General features: G+C 47.4%; 1 protein-coding gene across 1 annotated transcript in view; it reads right to left on the minus strand.

Annotated features, from left to right (window-relative positions):
- The window catches only part of adamts3 (ADAM metallopeptidase with thrombospondin type 1 motif, 3), a 98,444-nt gene that overhangs the window by 49,471 nt on the left and 31,475 nt on the right, over positions 1–17,498 (minus strand). The window contains 1 exon segment of the mRNA XM_062381265.1: positions 5,838–6,034. Coding sequence (XP_062237249.1) covers positions 5,838–6,034 — 197 coding nt within the window.

The raw sequence follows: 17,498 nt of genomic DNA on the forward strand, positions 1-17,498 counted from the left end.
AGTCTCACATCTGAGACGATCAATATCTGCATGTCCCTCTCCCTGAAATCACAAATACTCGGAGAGATTGAAGTGAATCTGCCGTTTTTCCCTTCGTGCATCAAACACCTGGAATGAGCTGAAACGAGCTCAGCTGCTGTCGGACGTGCACTGAACTGTGATCAGCTGCTTCTCCTGCTGGTCCCTGATCTGAGTCTCCAGAGGATGTGCTCCTCCTTCTGCAGGTGAGAGGAGGAGGAGGAGCGAGGAGCAGCAGACCGAGACAGGAGGTGACTCTGCTGCAGAGATCGAGTCAAACTCTTCATCGGTGTCTTCTTCGTGTGTCACCACCTTTTCACCAGGAGGTGTTTGTTTTCCTTGTGTTTCTTGGATTCCCCCTGCTGTGTTCATTGTTGTGTACATTCAGTTACACGGATACGATGCAGTGAGTTAATTGGTGAACTTCTGGGATGCTGCTGTCGATCCTGTGGAACTGGGGACACACCAGCTGTTCCCACTGCTGCCTGTGCTGCTGCTCCGCCTGCAGGACCGAGCTCCCGCTGCAGATTCACAGAACATTTCAAAGAGCCATTGATCTCATCTAACTCTTGACAGGAAAGCAAATGAGCTCATTTCCCCAAATGCAAACTCACCCTTTGATAAAGCAGCATGTGGTTAGCCCCTCTCCAGCCTGCAGTCGAGACTCATCACAACACAAGAGAGGAACTGCGTGTTTTAAATGAGGTAATTAGCTTTGATTAGGAGATCAAACATGTCACTGACACATGTGTCCTGTCTTGACAGCTGACGCTTGCTGAGGACTCTGAGAACCAATCGGATCAGGGAGCAGATCAACATCTGGTCCAGCTCTCTGACAACATCTCATCAGGAACCAGGAGCACGAGGACTGAAGCGACAGGCTGCGTCACAGCGGCTCATTTTCTGTGGCCCTCTGATTCCTCTCCGGGCTGATTCGCCTCATTGCACAGAATGTCAGTGATGTGCTCACAGAGCCGGGGGGAGGAGGGAGGGAGAGATATTCCAGCAGCATGTATTCACGGGCTAAACTGTCCTCAGAGCAGCGTTTTCGTCCTTATCGACTTTTCTTAAGTTGCCGCAGAGCTGGAGGAGCAGTGAGGGCACCCCCCCCCCCCCGGCTGAACCCATTACTCACAGCTTTGTGAAGCAAGAATCTGACCCAACACGACCCACGACGGTGATGGGCGTTTCATTTAAACACTGAACTCAGATCAGATGGCGGAGCGCCGCGAGCCTCTCCTTCGGGGGGGGGCTCCAGGTTGGACATCGCAGGTTCCCTCATACTTTTACATCTGCACTCACCTCCTCTTAATGGGAGTTTTATTCATCCAGCTCACGTTCACTGGGTCCTAACTTCAAATGACCACAATACATCACTGGGAAGGGAGGGGAGGGGGGGTTATGGGCCTGATTGTTAGAGATCGATTCCTCCTTCCACTGAGAAACCCTCCCTTGTTAAGAGTTGTCCTCTCGAGTGTCAAGAGCTTTGCTTTAAAGTTTCAGAGTTAATAAACTTTACAGAAGATGTGAGGAATGTGCAGCAGCAGGATTCAGATGAAACCATCTCAGCGTCTCTGCAGGGTTTAAAGGCTTTAAGACTGTGATGAATTAGATTTAAGATCCAAGTCAAGTGCGACAGATGTGAAGAGAATCATTTAAACGTTATCATAACTGAAGATAAAGCTCAGTAGAGAATAAACCAGGAAGCAACAGGTGATCTCTCAGACGACAGACGGAGACGTGTCGGTGTCCTGTTCGGTCCCAGAGACAAACCAAGTGACCTGAGATCAGTTACACCTTGGTCGTGTTTCTAGTTTGATTACATCCAGCTAACATCTACCAAGAACATCTGCTTCATGGGCCAGAGACGCTTCCTGCTGAAACTGGACAGAAAGAGAAGGTTCCAATCCCCCTTGTTTCCTTGTTTCTTTGTTTCTGTGCCGCAGCGAACCCGTCTTCAAACGCAGCCTGCAGAGGATTGTGAGTTTAATCCCCGTGGTCCTCGCTGCCAGGTCCTCTCCTCAGTTCCTCTGAGAGTCTTCCAGTGTCTCTCCTCCGGATTCGTCCAGCCCACTGCCAGCTTTGTCTAATCTGTCCTCGTGACTCATCTGCATGTTCTGCTGTCCACACACTACATAGATATGAATGCATGTGAATGGATGTATTGCTTCTCCTGTTCTGGTCCTAGCGTGCACCACTTGAATTCTGTTTTGAGCTGGAGGGATATCTGAGGACCTGGCTTCTACGTGATGAAGATCCAATCCAGCAGTCCTGCTTTAACTGGACCTCGGTACCAGTCATGTGTAATTGATGCTGCGACAGACTTTGTTTTTAAATAACAGAATATTAAAAACACTCACAGCCTCCAGCGCTTCTCCAACTACAAACTAGACTAGACCTCAGCATATTTACATGTAAGTGTTGTTGCAATAGCTGCATGTGACCAACAGAGGTCCATAACAGTCATGCAATACTTCATGTCCCGTGAGGAGCAGCGTCCACTAATGAAGCAAAGCTGAGCCTCGGACTCCAGCAGCTCTTCAGGTCAGAGCTGGTTTTCACTGGTATTCTTTCATTTCATGGGTTTTTTACTGGTTTCGGTCCAGTGGAGTTCTGTTTGGACTTTTTCTCCTTCACTTCTGACTCTGCAGGAAACTTCTGGTCATCATCTGGACAAGAGGAAAGCTCCAGTCCTCCTGGTCGCTGATGTCTCGTCTGTTGAGAGAATGATTCCATCTCGAGGTGTCAAACTGGAGACAGCAGGCGAGATGTCACTTTTCAGGAGGCAGCGTGTAATAGCTTCTCCTCAGCACTTCAATGACAGATGTGAAGCAAATATTGATCTCAGACATCCAGGGGGAAAACCAGGGGGAAGGAATTTCATCAGGCGGCTTTTCAAGTGCACACAAAGGCCTGAGACTCATCCACCTGTGGCCGCCGCTATCTTTATTCATGACTGGAGGAAAAAAGAGAAATGTGAAGTGAAACCTGAAAGGGACAAAAAACGTCCATGTCTCTCAAAAGATCAGATCTAACCCCAGAAGAACGTGGAGAAAAGAAGGTTCTGAAATCACCACATTCTCAGATATCTCATAATAAGCTTTAAGTCTCACTCATTTCTAATGTGAAGGTCACAGATAACGAATGAATGAACTCATAACTCCATCGGATCGCAGACTTCAGGTGAAGGTGAAGTGAAGACGGACAAAAGCAGCAACGGAGACAAACGTCCCCTCCAAGAGCAAAGTGTCTGAACGTCTCTGAGAGTCGTGATGAGTAGGAACGTCTGTGCAGCTTCGACAATGAGAGAGGTGGATGATGGTGTGTGTGTTTGTGTGTGTGTGTGTGTGTGTGTGTCTGTGTGTGTCCTCACAGGATAAGCAGAGTAGATCATGGATTTTTCATTAAGGAGCAAGTTAAATGAAAGCAGGTCATTTTGGTTCTAAGTGAAATGTTGGTCTGCCATGAATCTGAATCCCAGCTGCAGAGAGAGAGAGAGAGAGAGAGAGAGAGAGGAGGCAGACGATGCTGAGTCATGTCTCTCTCTCTCTCTCTCTCTCTCTCTCTCTCTGATGTAAAATTTGATGTCAGATAACGAGGGTGAAGTGAGCTTCTCCACATCCCAGTGACCGGAGACGAGAGGACAGAACTCTCGGCGCTTGGTCTCTTTGGAATGGAATTCGTTTTGGTAACGATTTCAACGATTTCCAGCCTGAAGCGTTTTAACCTCCCGTCACTGATCCTCACCTGAACACAGGACGTCAGATTCATCCCCTCTTCTAACCAAACTGTTTCTGTTCCCAAAGCACTGAAGCCTCAGTTTGTAAATGGAAAACAAAGAACTGTCATCGTCACCGGAGCCGGTGAAGGCGGCGGGGACGAGCCTCATGTCCCACACGTCCTCAGACAGAAGCGAGAACACCATGCAGACAAAAGCTAAAGGACGGAGAAGAAAGAGATGATGTCGTCGACGCATCTGAAGGATCATCTCCTGCCGCGCTGTTTGAAAAGGATTATAAAATGTTTCTGGAGCAACACCTTCACAGGAAACGCACAACAAGCCCTTTCTGCACTCGGCCCACAAAGCAGGATAAACCTGTGACACACTCAATATCAACCTGACACAATCAGCAGCAGAACAATCCTGTTCACGGCCGACTCGTCATCCCACAACAAATCCTAACCTGCTTGTCAGCGATTAGCTTTGTGTCTTTGAATTCAGCCGCTCGTTCCCAGAGTGTCGTCTTTCTGCCCCACGCCATCGGCAGCACAAAGCAAACACGGCTAGCAGGATTAGCGTTCATATGCATATGTGATACACTGTCATGTTCATCTCAGCCGCGCTCCCTCAGGGCGGCTCTGCTCCTCAGCCTCCGCAGCCGCTCTGCAGGAAGCCAGTGGCTCCTCTCCGTCTGGATCCAAACGTTTCACTGGGCGACACCTCGGTCTGCAGCCGAGCAGAAGAAGGTGACGCTGCAGGTTCCACCACCTCCACCGTGAGCAGGAGTCACTCATGCTTCAGAGGCCGCTCCTGGCTCGATCCTCCCGGCAGCTGAGAACACCGGCAGTGAGACGACGCAGGGGAACTCAGGTGCAAACGCTGCCGGCTCATTGAGATCACACTGACTAACGAGCAGAGCTGATCCTCCTCTGCATCGTTTCAGGCTCTGAGCTACAGAGCTGATCCCAGTGCTGCCGGATCCTGACTCACGTCTCCTGAACAGAACCAGAGAGACAAGTGAAGCCTCCTTATTTCTGTTGCTCCTACACTTTAATGTTACAGCCGCTTGTGAGACACACAGTGGCAGAGAGAATCCTGCTGACTGGACGTTCCTCCTCCTTCATCAATTAGTCCCTAGCTTGTACTTTTAACGAGCTTCCCGTCAGTCCAAGGCCTCGTCTGCACTAATGTGGACTTTCTTTTGAACCCATATTTCCCTGTTAATTTAGACTTTATGTGACAGATGCTTCTACCTAGTTCACTGAAACCCTTCCAGGAGAGGTGGAATCCACGGTGGGGAACGCAGCCGGTTGTTCAGCGCTTTTATTTAAGTTTTTAAATTTCAGGGGAACGATGTCGGAGCAGATTACAGAACAGCTTTGTTTACAAAAACAATCATTGAGATAACAATGAAGAAGATTCAGATGCAGACGATGTCTCTGCTGAGACACAGCCGGTGGGAGACATGTTCGAGGAGGAGGAGGAGGAGGAGGAGGAGTAGGAGGAGGAGAAAGAAGAAGTGGGAGGAAGAGGAGGAGGAAGAGGAGGAGGAGGAGGAAGAGGTGGGAGGATTTAGTTTTCTCTGGAACTTTAGAGGTATTTAATGATTTACAGTGTGAGTCAAATTTTGAAGTCTTCCATTAGTCTTGTACGTCTGTTTCTTTCCAGAGGATTAGAGAAACACCGGGTCAGAATAAGCTCTTTAGAAAAACCCTCAGGTTCGAGTGCTTGTTTTCAAACAAGTTTTTATTTGGCCCCTAAGGTCTTAATTAAAAAAAATAATAAAGATCTCAGTCCACTTAAAATTTATTTGAGGACATATCTTTGTCCAGACAGGAATGGGGCCATAAAGACAAAGATCTGTGGGACACCAGCGCAGGACCCTGTGGTCCCAGTCACACCGCTCTGGGCTCTCCATCAGTCTCCAGAGCTTTGTTTCAATGAACACACAGAAACACAGGAAGTAGAGTTTCTGCTGTTTGGACCTCGTTACAATCTCTGTCTGTTGTTTGTGGACGACAGGAACAAACACAGGAAAAAGGTTCAAACGTGAGGGTGGTATGAATATTAACAAACAGGAAGTGGGGCAGTGACTTACTATGTTCATGAGGGTGAGCAGGTAGTTCTGCACATGCTCCTTGCCGTGGAATCGAACCACCGAGTCGTCCACCCCCAGCAGGATTTCGATGTTGTAGTCGTCCTCTCCGGCGTCCCGGCGGCGGCGGCGGCGGCTGATGGTGGCGTTGACCTGCTGGGCCACGGAGTCCAGAGTCCCGGGGACATCCAGCTGTGGTTCTGAACAGAGATCAGATGTTAAAGGTTTCATTTCATACATTCACTTTCAGAGTTAAACTCAACTTCTACCAACGTTCTGCATATTATAAAACAAAAGACTCATAAAGCTTCAGTTTGAAGAGCATCTCATGATCATCTGGGAATTACATCATCATGACATCATTATGAAATGATAGTTCTGCCTGGTTGGAGACGCACAGTGTGAATCTGACTTCACATCCATCTGATCTCTGAGTGATTCCAACCCACGGTGAAGAAGGAGATGGAGGAGATGGAGGAGATGAAGGAGATGAAGGAGATGAAGGAGATGAGGAGATGAAGGAGATGAAGGAGATGAAGGAGATGGAGGAGATGAAGGAGATGAAGGAGATGAAGGAGATGGAGGAGATGAAGGAGATGGAGGAGATGGAGGAGATGAAGGAGATGAGGAGATGAAGGAGATGAGGAGATGAAGGAGATGAAGGAGATGAAGGAGATGGAGTAGATGGAGGAGATGAAGGAGATGGAGTAGATGGAGTAGATGGAGGAGATGAGGAGATGAAGGAGATGAAGGAGATGAGGAGATGGAGTAGATGGAGGAGATGAAGGAGATGAAGATGAAGGAGTGAGGATCAAGTGTGTGTTGTTCTGTTATGAATCATTCTAGTTTGAACAGATTTTTCAACAGTTGGTCATGAAAATCCAGCAAAGTGATGATGACACTTTGGACTGAACTGTTAAGAGCATAATGTTTCATTCTGTACTCAGCAGAGTGAATCTGAACCTGCAGCAGTTAACGTGCCTGGGAGGCAGTAACACAACCAGTGTGATGTGTGAACCAACAACCTGCTGCACAACACTCAGCTAATGACTCTTCATGTTCACATGCAGCTGCTGAACGAAGCCTCGGGCTCCAACGACTCTTCAGCTCATGACGATGAGAAGCCGAGGATCTCTTCACTGAGCGACGAGGACCACGAGTGGGTTCAGCAGCTCGCCCCCCCCCCCCCTCAGGAGCTGGGCCCGGAGAAAGGGACGTTATGATCAGGACTCAGATCTGTCTTTAAACCTGCGTCCATCAGAACATGAAACCGCTTCTCTTTCTGATGAAGACACGAATGTCCCTTATTCCAGCTGAGCTCTGAGCGTCTCTGTCAAGCTTCCAGGGGACAACTGCTGGGATGAAAACCTTCAACTGGTCCCAGTGGTAATCCTCGACCACAGAGCGGCCACAGAAATCCCTCGACACTCGCTCTCGGATTCAATTTTCCACAATAATGACAGAATTAAAACGCTCGGGCAGCAGCAGCAGCTGGGTCGGTCATAGGAGAGACGCAGGTTCAAACCCCATCAGGGGGAGTCTGTACTTTCTTAGTTTTTGTTGGTTTTGTTTGTGTTTCACTTTAATCTCAGATCATCTCTAATTGAGATGAGGTGAATCTGAACCCTCTGTTCATCGAAGCTGTTCAGGTTGTTTTCTGAGGCTTCAAAGTTTGTTCAGTAACAGTTTGATCACAGAACCGCTGCCATTTCACTCGTTAATGATTCCATCAGAACAATTTTCAGTCGATCGTCTGAATGTGAAAACCCTGCAATCATTTCTACAGCAGGCAAACAGCAACGTGACCCCTCTGACCCCTGGACGAGCCACAGCTGAAGAACCTCTTCTGCTCTGGCCTCCAGCTGTGCATGTGATGGTTCCCTGTGCACTTCAACACCAGCAGATCTTCAATCAGACCAGCAGATTGAACATAAACCGGAGGACGAGGGCAGTCTTCTTCTGAGGTAATGTCCATAAACGTCTGCCTGTGGCCCTTCGGCAACACAGCGCCGGCCTTGGACAGAAAAGTGGGTTCACGCTGGTTCACGCAGCCCATTTCCAAACCAGCCAGGGCTCGGTAAACAAAGGTCACCGGGACTCAACAGCGGCCTGTGTAGCAGAGACGTTCTGGTCAGCCATCATCCGGCCGTGTTAGAACGTTTGGCAGCCGGGCGAGTCAAAACAAAGCTGGTTTCATGGGCTTCGGCTCAAACTGACGAATGTTTCAGAGCTGGGAACTGAGAGTGACCTTCGCTGCTCTTCAGTCCTGATGGAGAGATCCCAGGGAGATGAATATAAGCATTTATTCATAACCGTTCAATCTCATGTCAGAACCCTCAGAAGAAGATAAAGACATTTCCAGTTGCCTCAGCTGGAGATCTCCTCACTCACATGTTCAAATTATCTGGATATTAAAAAATAATAATCTCCCCAGTGCCAGCGGAGATATCTGCACCCTAATAAATAATACAGTTTTGCAAAATTCAAATTCTTGATATTTCACTACCGGCCTGTGGACGTCTGGCACGGGCGTAGAAATCTCAGGCCATAAATAAAAGCATGAGCCATTTTTCATTTTTCCAGGGCCGCTGATTGAGTGGAGCGGGGGCTAAAGTCAATAGTGAGAAATGGCTGCCACCTCGGCCGCGGCCCGTCTCCGACAGTGTTGGGATTGTGGAGCACATTCCTCGCCTCCGCCGCTCCCGTCATGACACAGGCATTCTTGTGCTGCCGCCCCCCCCCCCTCCCCCTATAGAGTAAACAGGCCTTCTGAGGTCCCTACTTCAAACGCACAGGACTTCCCCTCAGCAGCGCTCCTTAAGACCACTAGTGTGCTTCAGTCAGCGGCGAGCCCCCCCCCCCCCCCCCCCCCCCACCCATCGGCCGGTCCCCCGGGAGCCGCACCGAGCAGCAGCAGCAGCCCAGGAGACGGGAGGGGCCCCCGGCCAGCTCCTGCCCACACGTGGCACGCAGCAAGGTGGCAACGAGGCCAGCCAGAGCCGGCCCACGGCTAAAAATGGCCCCGAGGTACACGACAGGCAGCTCGCCATCAGTGGAGTGGAAATCTACTGTGTCTGCTGCGAGGGCACAAACATCCACACTCATGTGGCAGTGAGTGAGCCTCACACGTTCCAGCAGCAACATTAACACCAGGAACACAGATGCATTATACAAGAGGGACACATTATTTATAGTGAAACCTAAGGGGATATTTGCATTTGCTTGCTTTTATTCAAATGCACAAACAAGTGGGACAAAGCTTCTGCAGAATATTCTCAACGTCGGCTGACAAATAAGGAAAAGGCGTTCAGCGTCTCATCTGTGGAGAAGTGCCCAACATGCATCCCGGCTATTACAGCAACATTAAGCAGCATTTCTGCATAAAATATGATTCATAATCCTTTTATCTGCTTCTGCTGTGTAGCGGGACGGCAGGATGAAATGATACGGAAACGCACATTAAGATTGAGGACGAGAATTTACATAAACTTCAGTGTGTTTGAGCGTGAAGTCATTTTGGCTCGCGGGCAAAAATCGGGAGTAAAAAGCGACGTGGGAGCAACTGAGGAGAAGCTTTAGAGTTCAAACGATAACAGTCAGGTTGAGTTGGAGCGACTCGATGTTGAAAGGATCGTTCATCAGACGCTCACGTCTCTGTCCTGAACATCAATCAGACGTTTCCTCCTCCGGCTCTCAGGCTTTATGCTGCAGAGTCAGCAAGTGTAGAGCGGCTCCACTTCCACACACAGGCGTCCTAATGGAGGTTTAGGCTTAGTGTGATCTCATGGACCGTGAAATAGCAAAGGATCATGGGTAGAGAGCGTCGCCCTGAATGTGCCTGTTCAAAAGGAGGCAATCTGAAAGGATTCCGCTAAACGAAGCAGGACCATGATATAATTTTCGGTAAAAGAACACACGTCATTGTGGTCGTCTGGTAAACACTCTGTTTAAACAGGGTTCACTTGTTGTGGACCGGCGGTTTGAGACCTCAGAGCCGAGGACCAGGAGACATCCGCTGCCCGGGCCCGACTCACTTCCTTCAGAAAGGATGAGTAATAATTATTCATGTTTTTTGGTCTTTTTGTGCTTTAAAAAACTTTGAACTTTGTTGAACCCTCTACATTGACAGAGGAGCCCAGGATCAGGAGGTTTCAGAAGGGTCCATCTTTAGATCTTGATTTTTGGATTTCTTACAACATTTGGATGAATATCTGCAGACAAGTCGATGTTCAGCAGTTTTTGTATAATCCTGCCGACAGTTTGTTGAATGAAATGTCAAACAATCATTGAATGTGTAATTAGAAGGGATGTGGATTGGATTAAACACGAGCTGTAGCTGCACAGAGATGAAGTGAAATTAACTCTGTTGATATAAAACGTGTCAGAATACTTTGCCCACATTTCACCTTCAAACTAATTTACACTCAAAAGAGACTGAACGGATGTGAACACAGTGGAAAGTGATCGGCTGCAGACGCATCCCGGAGGAAGTTGTGAAGCAGAGACACTGAGGTGTGTTGTTGCAGTTTGGCTCATTTATCAACATGTCATTTCATGTATTTAATATAATTTCTGAGGCCACTGGGACTCAAGCAGCCGGCAGCGTCTGCTGGGTCAGCTTGATTCTCTCCTTCTAATGGCTGGAAGCTGTTTGCTGCACACGCTGCTGATCAAGCATTTCCTCTCTCTTCTCTTCCTCATCAGCTCCACTCCAGCAGCACGGACCATAACAAACCAGTATGTGACCATTAGCGCTGCGAATCCTTCCTGGTTGACAACTTGTCTAGACACTGCAGCGTTTTCTGTGTCACATTAACACAAAGTGACCGTCCCTCATAGTGTAGCTGGGTGCTGCCAGTGGATTCACCGCTGCCACTTTAATTGTCATGTGAGGGAATTGTTGACTCCTTGGGGCTCATAAACCAAGCGTAATTACACAGGCCTTTATGACTGAGGCCCCCCCCCCCCCCCCCCCGCCTCAATACAGTTGAAAATGAGCGCTGACAGCAGCTACAGCAGCAGTAATCACCAACAGCCCACCACTACAGGAGCAAAGATGCTGGCACAGCCACGTCTCCTGGCCCCATGCAGGTCTGTGGTTCAGAGCTGGAGGGGCGGGGGGGGCTAAGTGCATTCTCCGTGGCCCACCTGAAGGTTCGGCTTCACTGGTAACAGGCTCACTGGGAGTTGGAGGCGTACAGTCGAAGCCAACACTCCCACTGAGTCTTATATTAAAGCGTCGCTAATGATTTCTAAGTCCCGGCTGCTTTGCCAAAGAAAATGAACTTCCCAGCGAAAGCGAAGGAGCATTGATGACATGTGAGACGTCTTATCATCAGTTCTGCTCAGGGACAAGTGAAGGACAACGTCTGGGCCCCGAAGGACGGTGGGAAGGACGAGGACGAGGTCCTGAGGGGACGTCAAGTTCCAGACGGACACACGACTGCTAAGAAACCAGCAGAAAGGTCCCGGGGACGTGGAGGACCCGGAGCAGAAGGGACCTGGGGCTGCTGCTGCTGCTGTTGTTGTTGTTGTTGTTGTTGACTAATGCAATCAGCCATTTTTATCCTTTCATCTCATTATTGTCCAGAACTTTCCAAAACAAACAGGAACTTCCTCAAGTCCAATTCACAAACGTCCTCATACAAACACAAACAGAGACATGACGTGTGTGCACATGAATAAAACATTCAAATCTGCTCATTACAATAAAAATTGTCACTTTGAAAACATTTATCTAACCACCTACTGGAAGATGTAGCCCCCCCCCCCGGCGCTGCTCTATGATCCTGTTGCAATAAATCCATGTTGTCATACGTGGAAAAATGTCACATGTTATATGAGCATCTCCACAGGAGGTAATCCAGGCAGATAACATGAAAGACTCAATAATCACTCGTGACATCAAACATGTTTCACACCGAGCAAACAGACGGTGGAGGAAGATGATTGACAGTTTCCCAACATGCTCCTACAGATGGATCCTGAACGGAGAAACAAATCAGCTCATGAAAGCTCTCGGTCACAGCAGAGAACAAACATGACCACGTATGTTCCTGGTCTCCTGTGGACAGAACCAGACACTTCCTAATAAGTGCTGCTCAGCTGTGGTAGGAATTAAGAATCATATCTCTGGACATTGAAAAGGCTTCTGAATCCTCATATTTGCTGTAAACAGGGTCTGTTGTTGTTGTTGTTGTTTTGGCCTTCAGGTGAAGATGACAAGCTACGAAGTCAAATTCTGCTCATATTCAGGTTCTTGATTAATTTAAAGTATGTGAGCTGCAGGATCAGTGTTGGTTGTCGGGAGAGGAACTTCCATCACCACAGACTTTGTGCTTTTTGACTTTCATGAACTTCAACACTTATAAATAACCTTTATAACTGACTGGAGGGAAAAAACACAGATACAGCTTTGTGTGTCTCCTTTAAATAACACATCAGTTGATTATGATGTCGAGAGGGAAAGCTTTCACTCGTCTTGGTCTCTGATGTGTCCCTCAAAGACACGAGGACTCTGATCAGGTCAAGCATCAAAGTGAGTCCCTCAGGTGGACAGGTAATGCAGCGGGGACTGTTCAGCTCAGTGAGGAACTCTGTTATCATTCATCTGATCGGGGGGGGGGGGGGGGGGGGAGACAATGGTGGAAAACTTTCTGAGTTCTAAATCTGATTCAAATCTTATCTCTTTACCTGGAGATCAGTCTGAGGTGAAGGATTTAAATGAGATTTATTCATCTTCTTTTAGAGGAAAGACTTGAAAACACACATTATCTCCAAGGTTGTCTACATCGTGAGGTTGATTATAATATTAAAGAAAAACATATTCACAACAGCAAGAAAGTTCTTCCTAAAGTCAGAACAGACTCCTGTAGCAGACATATCCACACATCAATATAAAACTTATGCCTCTAGATAACATAAAACATATAATTAAGTATTGCTGGTGAGCTGGTGAGAACTTCACAGATGTTCGATCTCAACATTTTGACTCTAGCTGTATCTTTCTCTTCCAGTCTTAAAGCTGAACCCTGTGAGCAGATCTCCAAACCTTCATGAAACACCGGAGACGGATCTGAACCCCTGAGTCCTTTCCCTCGAACCCGTCCACACCCACAGAAACTCTGAGTGTGTCTCTGTTGCTCGCTTATCTGTTGTCGAGTCGTAGTAGCTGGTGAAACAGAATGTGCAGCGTGTGTGGGGTGTGTTTGTGTGTTTGTGTGCGAGTGCGGAGGCAGAGCCCCGTGAGCCCCGGGGCAGACACACACCCGGCCTTGTTCGGGTCGCTCAGTTACAACATGCTGCAAAACTTAGGCTTCATTCATGGAGAGGGTGCGAACGGCCTGCGGGGGAGAAACGCTCACTGTATTTCCTTTCAGGGAGTTCAATATATGTCGGTGACCTGCATCCGTTCTTTTTTCTCTCTTTCTCTAAAAGTACAACCGGCCCAATGTCACCGGCGAAAGGTCGAGTGACAAACACTTTCCACTCTCGGCTCGACACAAATGATAAAATGCTGGAGTGAAATCCTGGGATGTGAATGGAACCTGGTGGAGGGTCGGGTGGGATTCGATCTTTAAGTTCCAAGTGTCTAGTATTTTTAACCTTGTTTCAGTTCTTTCTCTCATGAAATACTTTATTACTTGAGTATTTGAGTAAAATGAATACTTGTAGCCTTGGCAGCGATCTGGAGTTTCTCGAGTCCGTATCAGTTTTGTCTTTTATCTTAATTTCAAAGATGTGTTGATGCTTTACAAAACAACTATCACAACACAACAACATAACCCCTCCCCCAAAAAACGCAACATACATCCGTGGATCTAAAATATGGAATAAATACATAAATACAGTAAAATCTAGAAAAAAAAGAACAGGTGCTTTAAAATACAAAATAAAGTGCTGAGACAGGAACGAGGAGGCATTTATAGATTTGAAGGTTGAGCAGTAAGAGCTGCTGAGGAAACAGGAAGTCTTAGTTTTGATGGCCCTGAGTCTTTTCCCTGAGGGGGGGGTTTGGGTCCTGCAGTATTTTTAGATCCCTGCACTGATTGTGAGAGTCGTATAAGTCAGAATTAGTTATTGATCATTTTGAGGCGATGTAAACGATTCTGTTCAGCTGCTCTCTGTGTTGAGCTGTGGAGTCGATGCTCCTCAGAGATGTTCAGAGGCAGGAGAGAGTTTTACTGTCTCTTCCTAAGTCGCCCACCAGCTCTTTGGTTTTGGAGACATTCAGTCTGAAGGTGCGGCGCGAGAGAACCAGTCAATCAGAGACTTGACCTCATTTCTGATGATTGATCTGCCCGGCAACTCTCAGCAAAGCTTTAATTTAAAGTTTAAGAATAAAGTAGAGACATAGATAAATAAAGACCATCTGATATCTCACTGTTTCCAGCTGGAGATGAATAACACCTGAGTGCATCTGCTGATAAAGACTGAAATGCCGTGAGGTGAGAAAAGATCCTCAGATTATTTAGTCAAACCGAGAGAAGCATCAAAGTCCCACAGAGGATCAAGATCCATCAATTTACTGCAAATATCATATTTAGGGGAAATAACTGGGCAGGAAATAACAAGTGAGTGAGATGTTAAATAGAGCAGTGAGCTACAAACTGAAAGTAGTCACAAACAACTCAGGAACCAGCATCTGAGATTTCTCTGATGAACGGACGTCATTTCTCGACTCACACATTGCGTTATCGAAGCTGTAACACAATTAAAAGACACTTCAACCAAGCAATGAGATGCAAACAACAAACAAATCATTTGTTTTGTGTCACATGAGCAGATGGAGTCATGCCTCTGCAGCCGTGTGTGTCTGTTAATGACCCAGAGGATGTAGAATCACAACAAGCAGCAGGAATGTGAGGTATTTGTCTGTTCCCAGCAGAAAGCCTGAATGGAAAGAAGAGAGAGAATCCACACGAGCCCGTGCAGCTGCCATCTGACTTCTGGAAAAGCATCTGGATGATTCACAGCGAGTCGGAGGAGAACACACAATCCGGTGTTTTCTTGGGTTCAAAATATTGCTCAACGATCCCGAGGCCTTTTCCATCCTGCCTCCAGATCCCTGGCTCGGCCCGGAGCGGCTAATTATCACCAGGTTGCAAATGGAAAGAACTCATCAGACCTAGTCGGGGTTCATGCGTCTGAAGACGTGAGGCAATGTGGAAAATATCTCCCCAATCTGCTGGTTCACGGTGCAGAGGGGGGGGGGGGGCTATCAGACGGATCAGCTTCTCTAAAGACGGATTCTCTCTGGTAACGTGCTCGGCCCGTTTCTTATCCCTGGATCTAACATGGAGGATGAGGATTTTCAGGCGACTTCAAATCAAACGCACAATCTCTCACACACACACACACACACACACACACTCCAGAGGAGGGAGGGACACCACTCCTGTTCACACCAGTGGAACCATCCTCAGTAACAACACCCGACCAAACACCTTCACCGCCCACGTTCCTGAATTACTGGAGGTAAATTGCTTTTCCTTATCAACACACACATCTCACTGGCACGCACACACTGTGTAATACAAACCCCCCACAGTCACATGCAGACACTAGCAATCAAAGGGTGATGTGTCTGTTTTAACCTTGTCATGTTTCATCGTGTGGGAGGTGCCGAGGATTCATTTGCTCTTATCACGAGACATAAGTGAAAAAGCTATTCATCCAAAAAGCTATGAATAGATATATATATATAGATATGCTTTTTGTTCAGTTGCAGCATTGAGCTTTGTGCAGAAACTAAGTCAAGATACGACAAAAGTCACAAAGCACAGAGCTGTTGTTGTTGTGGTGCATGAGTTCAAGGTTGTGTTGTGAAGTTGTCGAGTCTCAAATTGATGGCAAATTTACTGCTGCTGCAAACAACACTACAGAGCGAGTCAACCGCTGGTGAAGAGACAAAGTGAGGTTGTGTTAACGTTACAAGATGACTGCTCATTGTGCGTCTGACTCTCACCCTGAACTCGACAGAAAGAGTTCACACGGTTTGATCCCACATCAGAACCACGCTCCTCACAACACAGCAGAAGAAACTCAAACTGGGACTTCAGACGTTCGGCCTCGTTATACTGTTAATTGGCGGCAGAGCAGGAAGGTTCTGGGTTCTGCGTGGGTTTATCTCCGGGTTCTCCGGGTTCCTCCCACTGAGCAGAAACACATGGGGGGGGCTCGGATGAGTGAAGCCTGTGAATGGGCCGACGGTGTGAATGTGGGAGTGAATGGTTGTGTGTCTCTGTGTCCTGTGAGACGCTGGTGAACCTCTCACTCAGCGTCTGGATGGAAGTGGGATGATGGATGGAGAAGTCTTCAGGAACTATCTCCTGATGCCCCTGGTTAGAGATACTGAACGTGGTCAATGTGATGTCCTCACCATTTGATTATCCTTTTATCAACTTGGACTTAAAACATGTATTGTAACTTTCTACATTAAGAAAGGTTCCAGCAGCTGAAGGAGGTTTGTTCTCACAACTGGGTCCAGACCTTCTCCAGAGGTTTCAACACAGCAGGAGGTTCTTCTCCTTCTCCAGGAGAAAAATCTGGAGCTTCTCACTCCAACGTTTGCTTTCATCTCTCACCAGAGTTTAGGAGATTCTCCAGAGTTCAGTGTGTGAAGCAGCTGGTAGACACGGAGGAGGAGGAGGTGTCACAGCAGATATCAGGATCTGTGGTATCAAGCATTAGTGGAAATGGATCGTTTATAAGGATGTTGGCTGGAAACTGAACTACAGTGAATCCCTCTTGGGTTGAGCAAACACGAGGAGCGAACCAGAACCAACTCATCAACCTATCAGCTGCAGTAAATCATCTGGAGCTGACTCATCACTGTTCTCAGAATCAGAGAGAACTAAATGTCCTCTTCCTCTCAGGAACCAGCTCCTGAAGAGATCATGACTGGCTCCTGGAAGAAGAGTCCTCTGCTTCACCTGGAAACATGTTGTGAAACTGCATCCTCCTCTGACACCATGCAGACCTCAGGAAGCCTCTGAGGAGCTGTGGCTGTTTTGGAAATCAAAGAGCAGACATGACTCTGCAGATCCTCTCACAGCAGACTGGAGCTGAAACGATTCATGAGCAACTCGAGCAGATCCACTGCTGAAGATCCCTGATTTAAAGTCTCGGCCGTGAAGCTTCTTCTAATCCACACACAGCTGCTGAATGTGTGTAGACGAGCTGTTGTCCTGCTCAGTGGGAACTGATTCACACAACCAGCGTGTTCAGAGGGAACCTCACCGATTCGTCTTCATCACAAAGGAACCAAGACGTTTAAAACTTCGCCCGTGAGTTTCGTTACGGTGCTGCCTTCAGGTGCCGTCGGAAAACAGAACACCTCACAGAGTAGCAGCTGTGCACAGTTAGTTTAATTTTACTAAAGCTGTTTACTGTTAATTAAAAATAATCGTCAGTGTTGTGTTTCATTTTCTGCGTCGTCTGTTCACAGTTTTTGGAGAAAATCCCTTCAATCAAGTAATACATATTTATTTCTACGTTATAGTAAACACTGAAATTATAGTGTGTGTGTGAGGAGAAAGAAGGGGGGGGCATCAACACACACACACACACACACACACACACAAGTATTTCTCATCTGATTACTCAATGGAATAATCAAAAGAATACTTGATTACTAAAATATCAAAATTCCAAATATACTTT

Source organism: Platichthys flesus, chromosome 3, assembly GCF_949316205.1.
Source record: "Platichthys flesus chromosome 3, fPlaFle2.1, whole genome shotgun sequence".
Taxonomy (NCBI): domain Eukaryota; kingdom Metazoa; phylum Chordata; class Actinopteri; order Pleuronectiformes; family Pleuronectidae; genus Platichthys; species Platichthys flesus.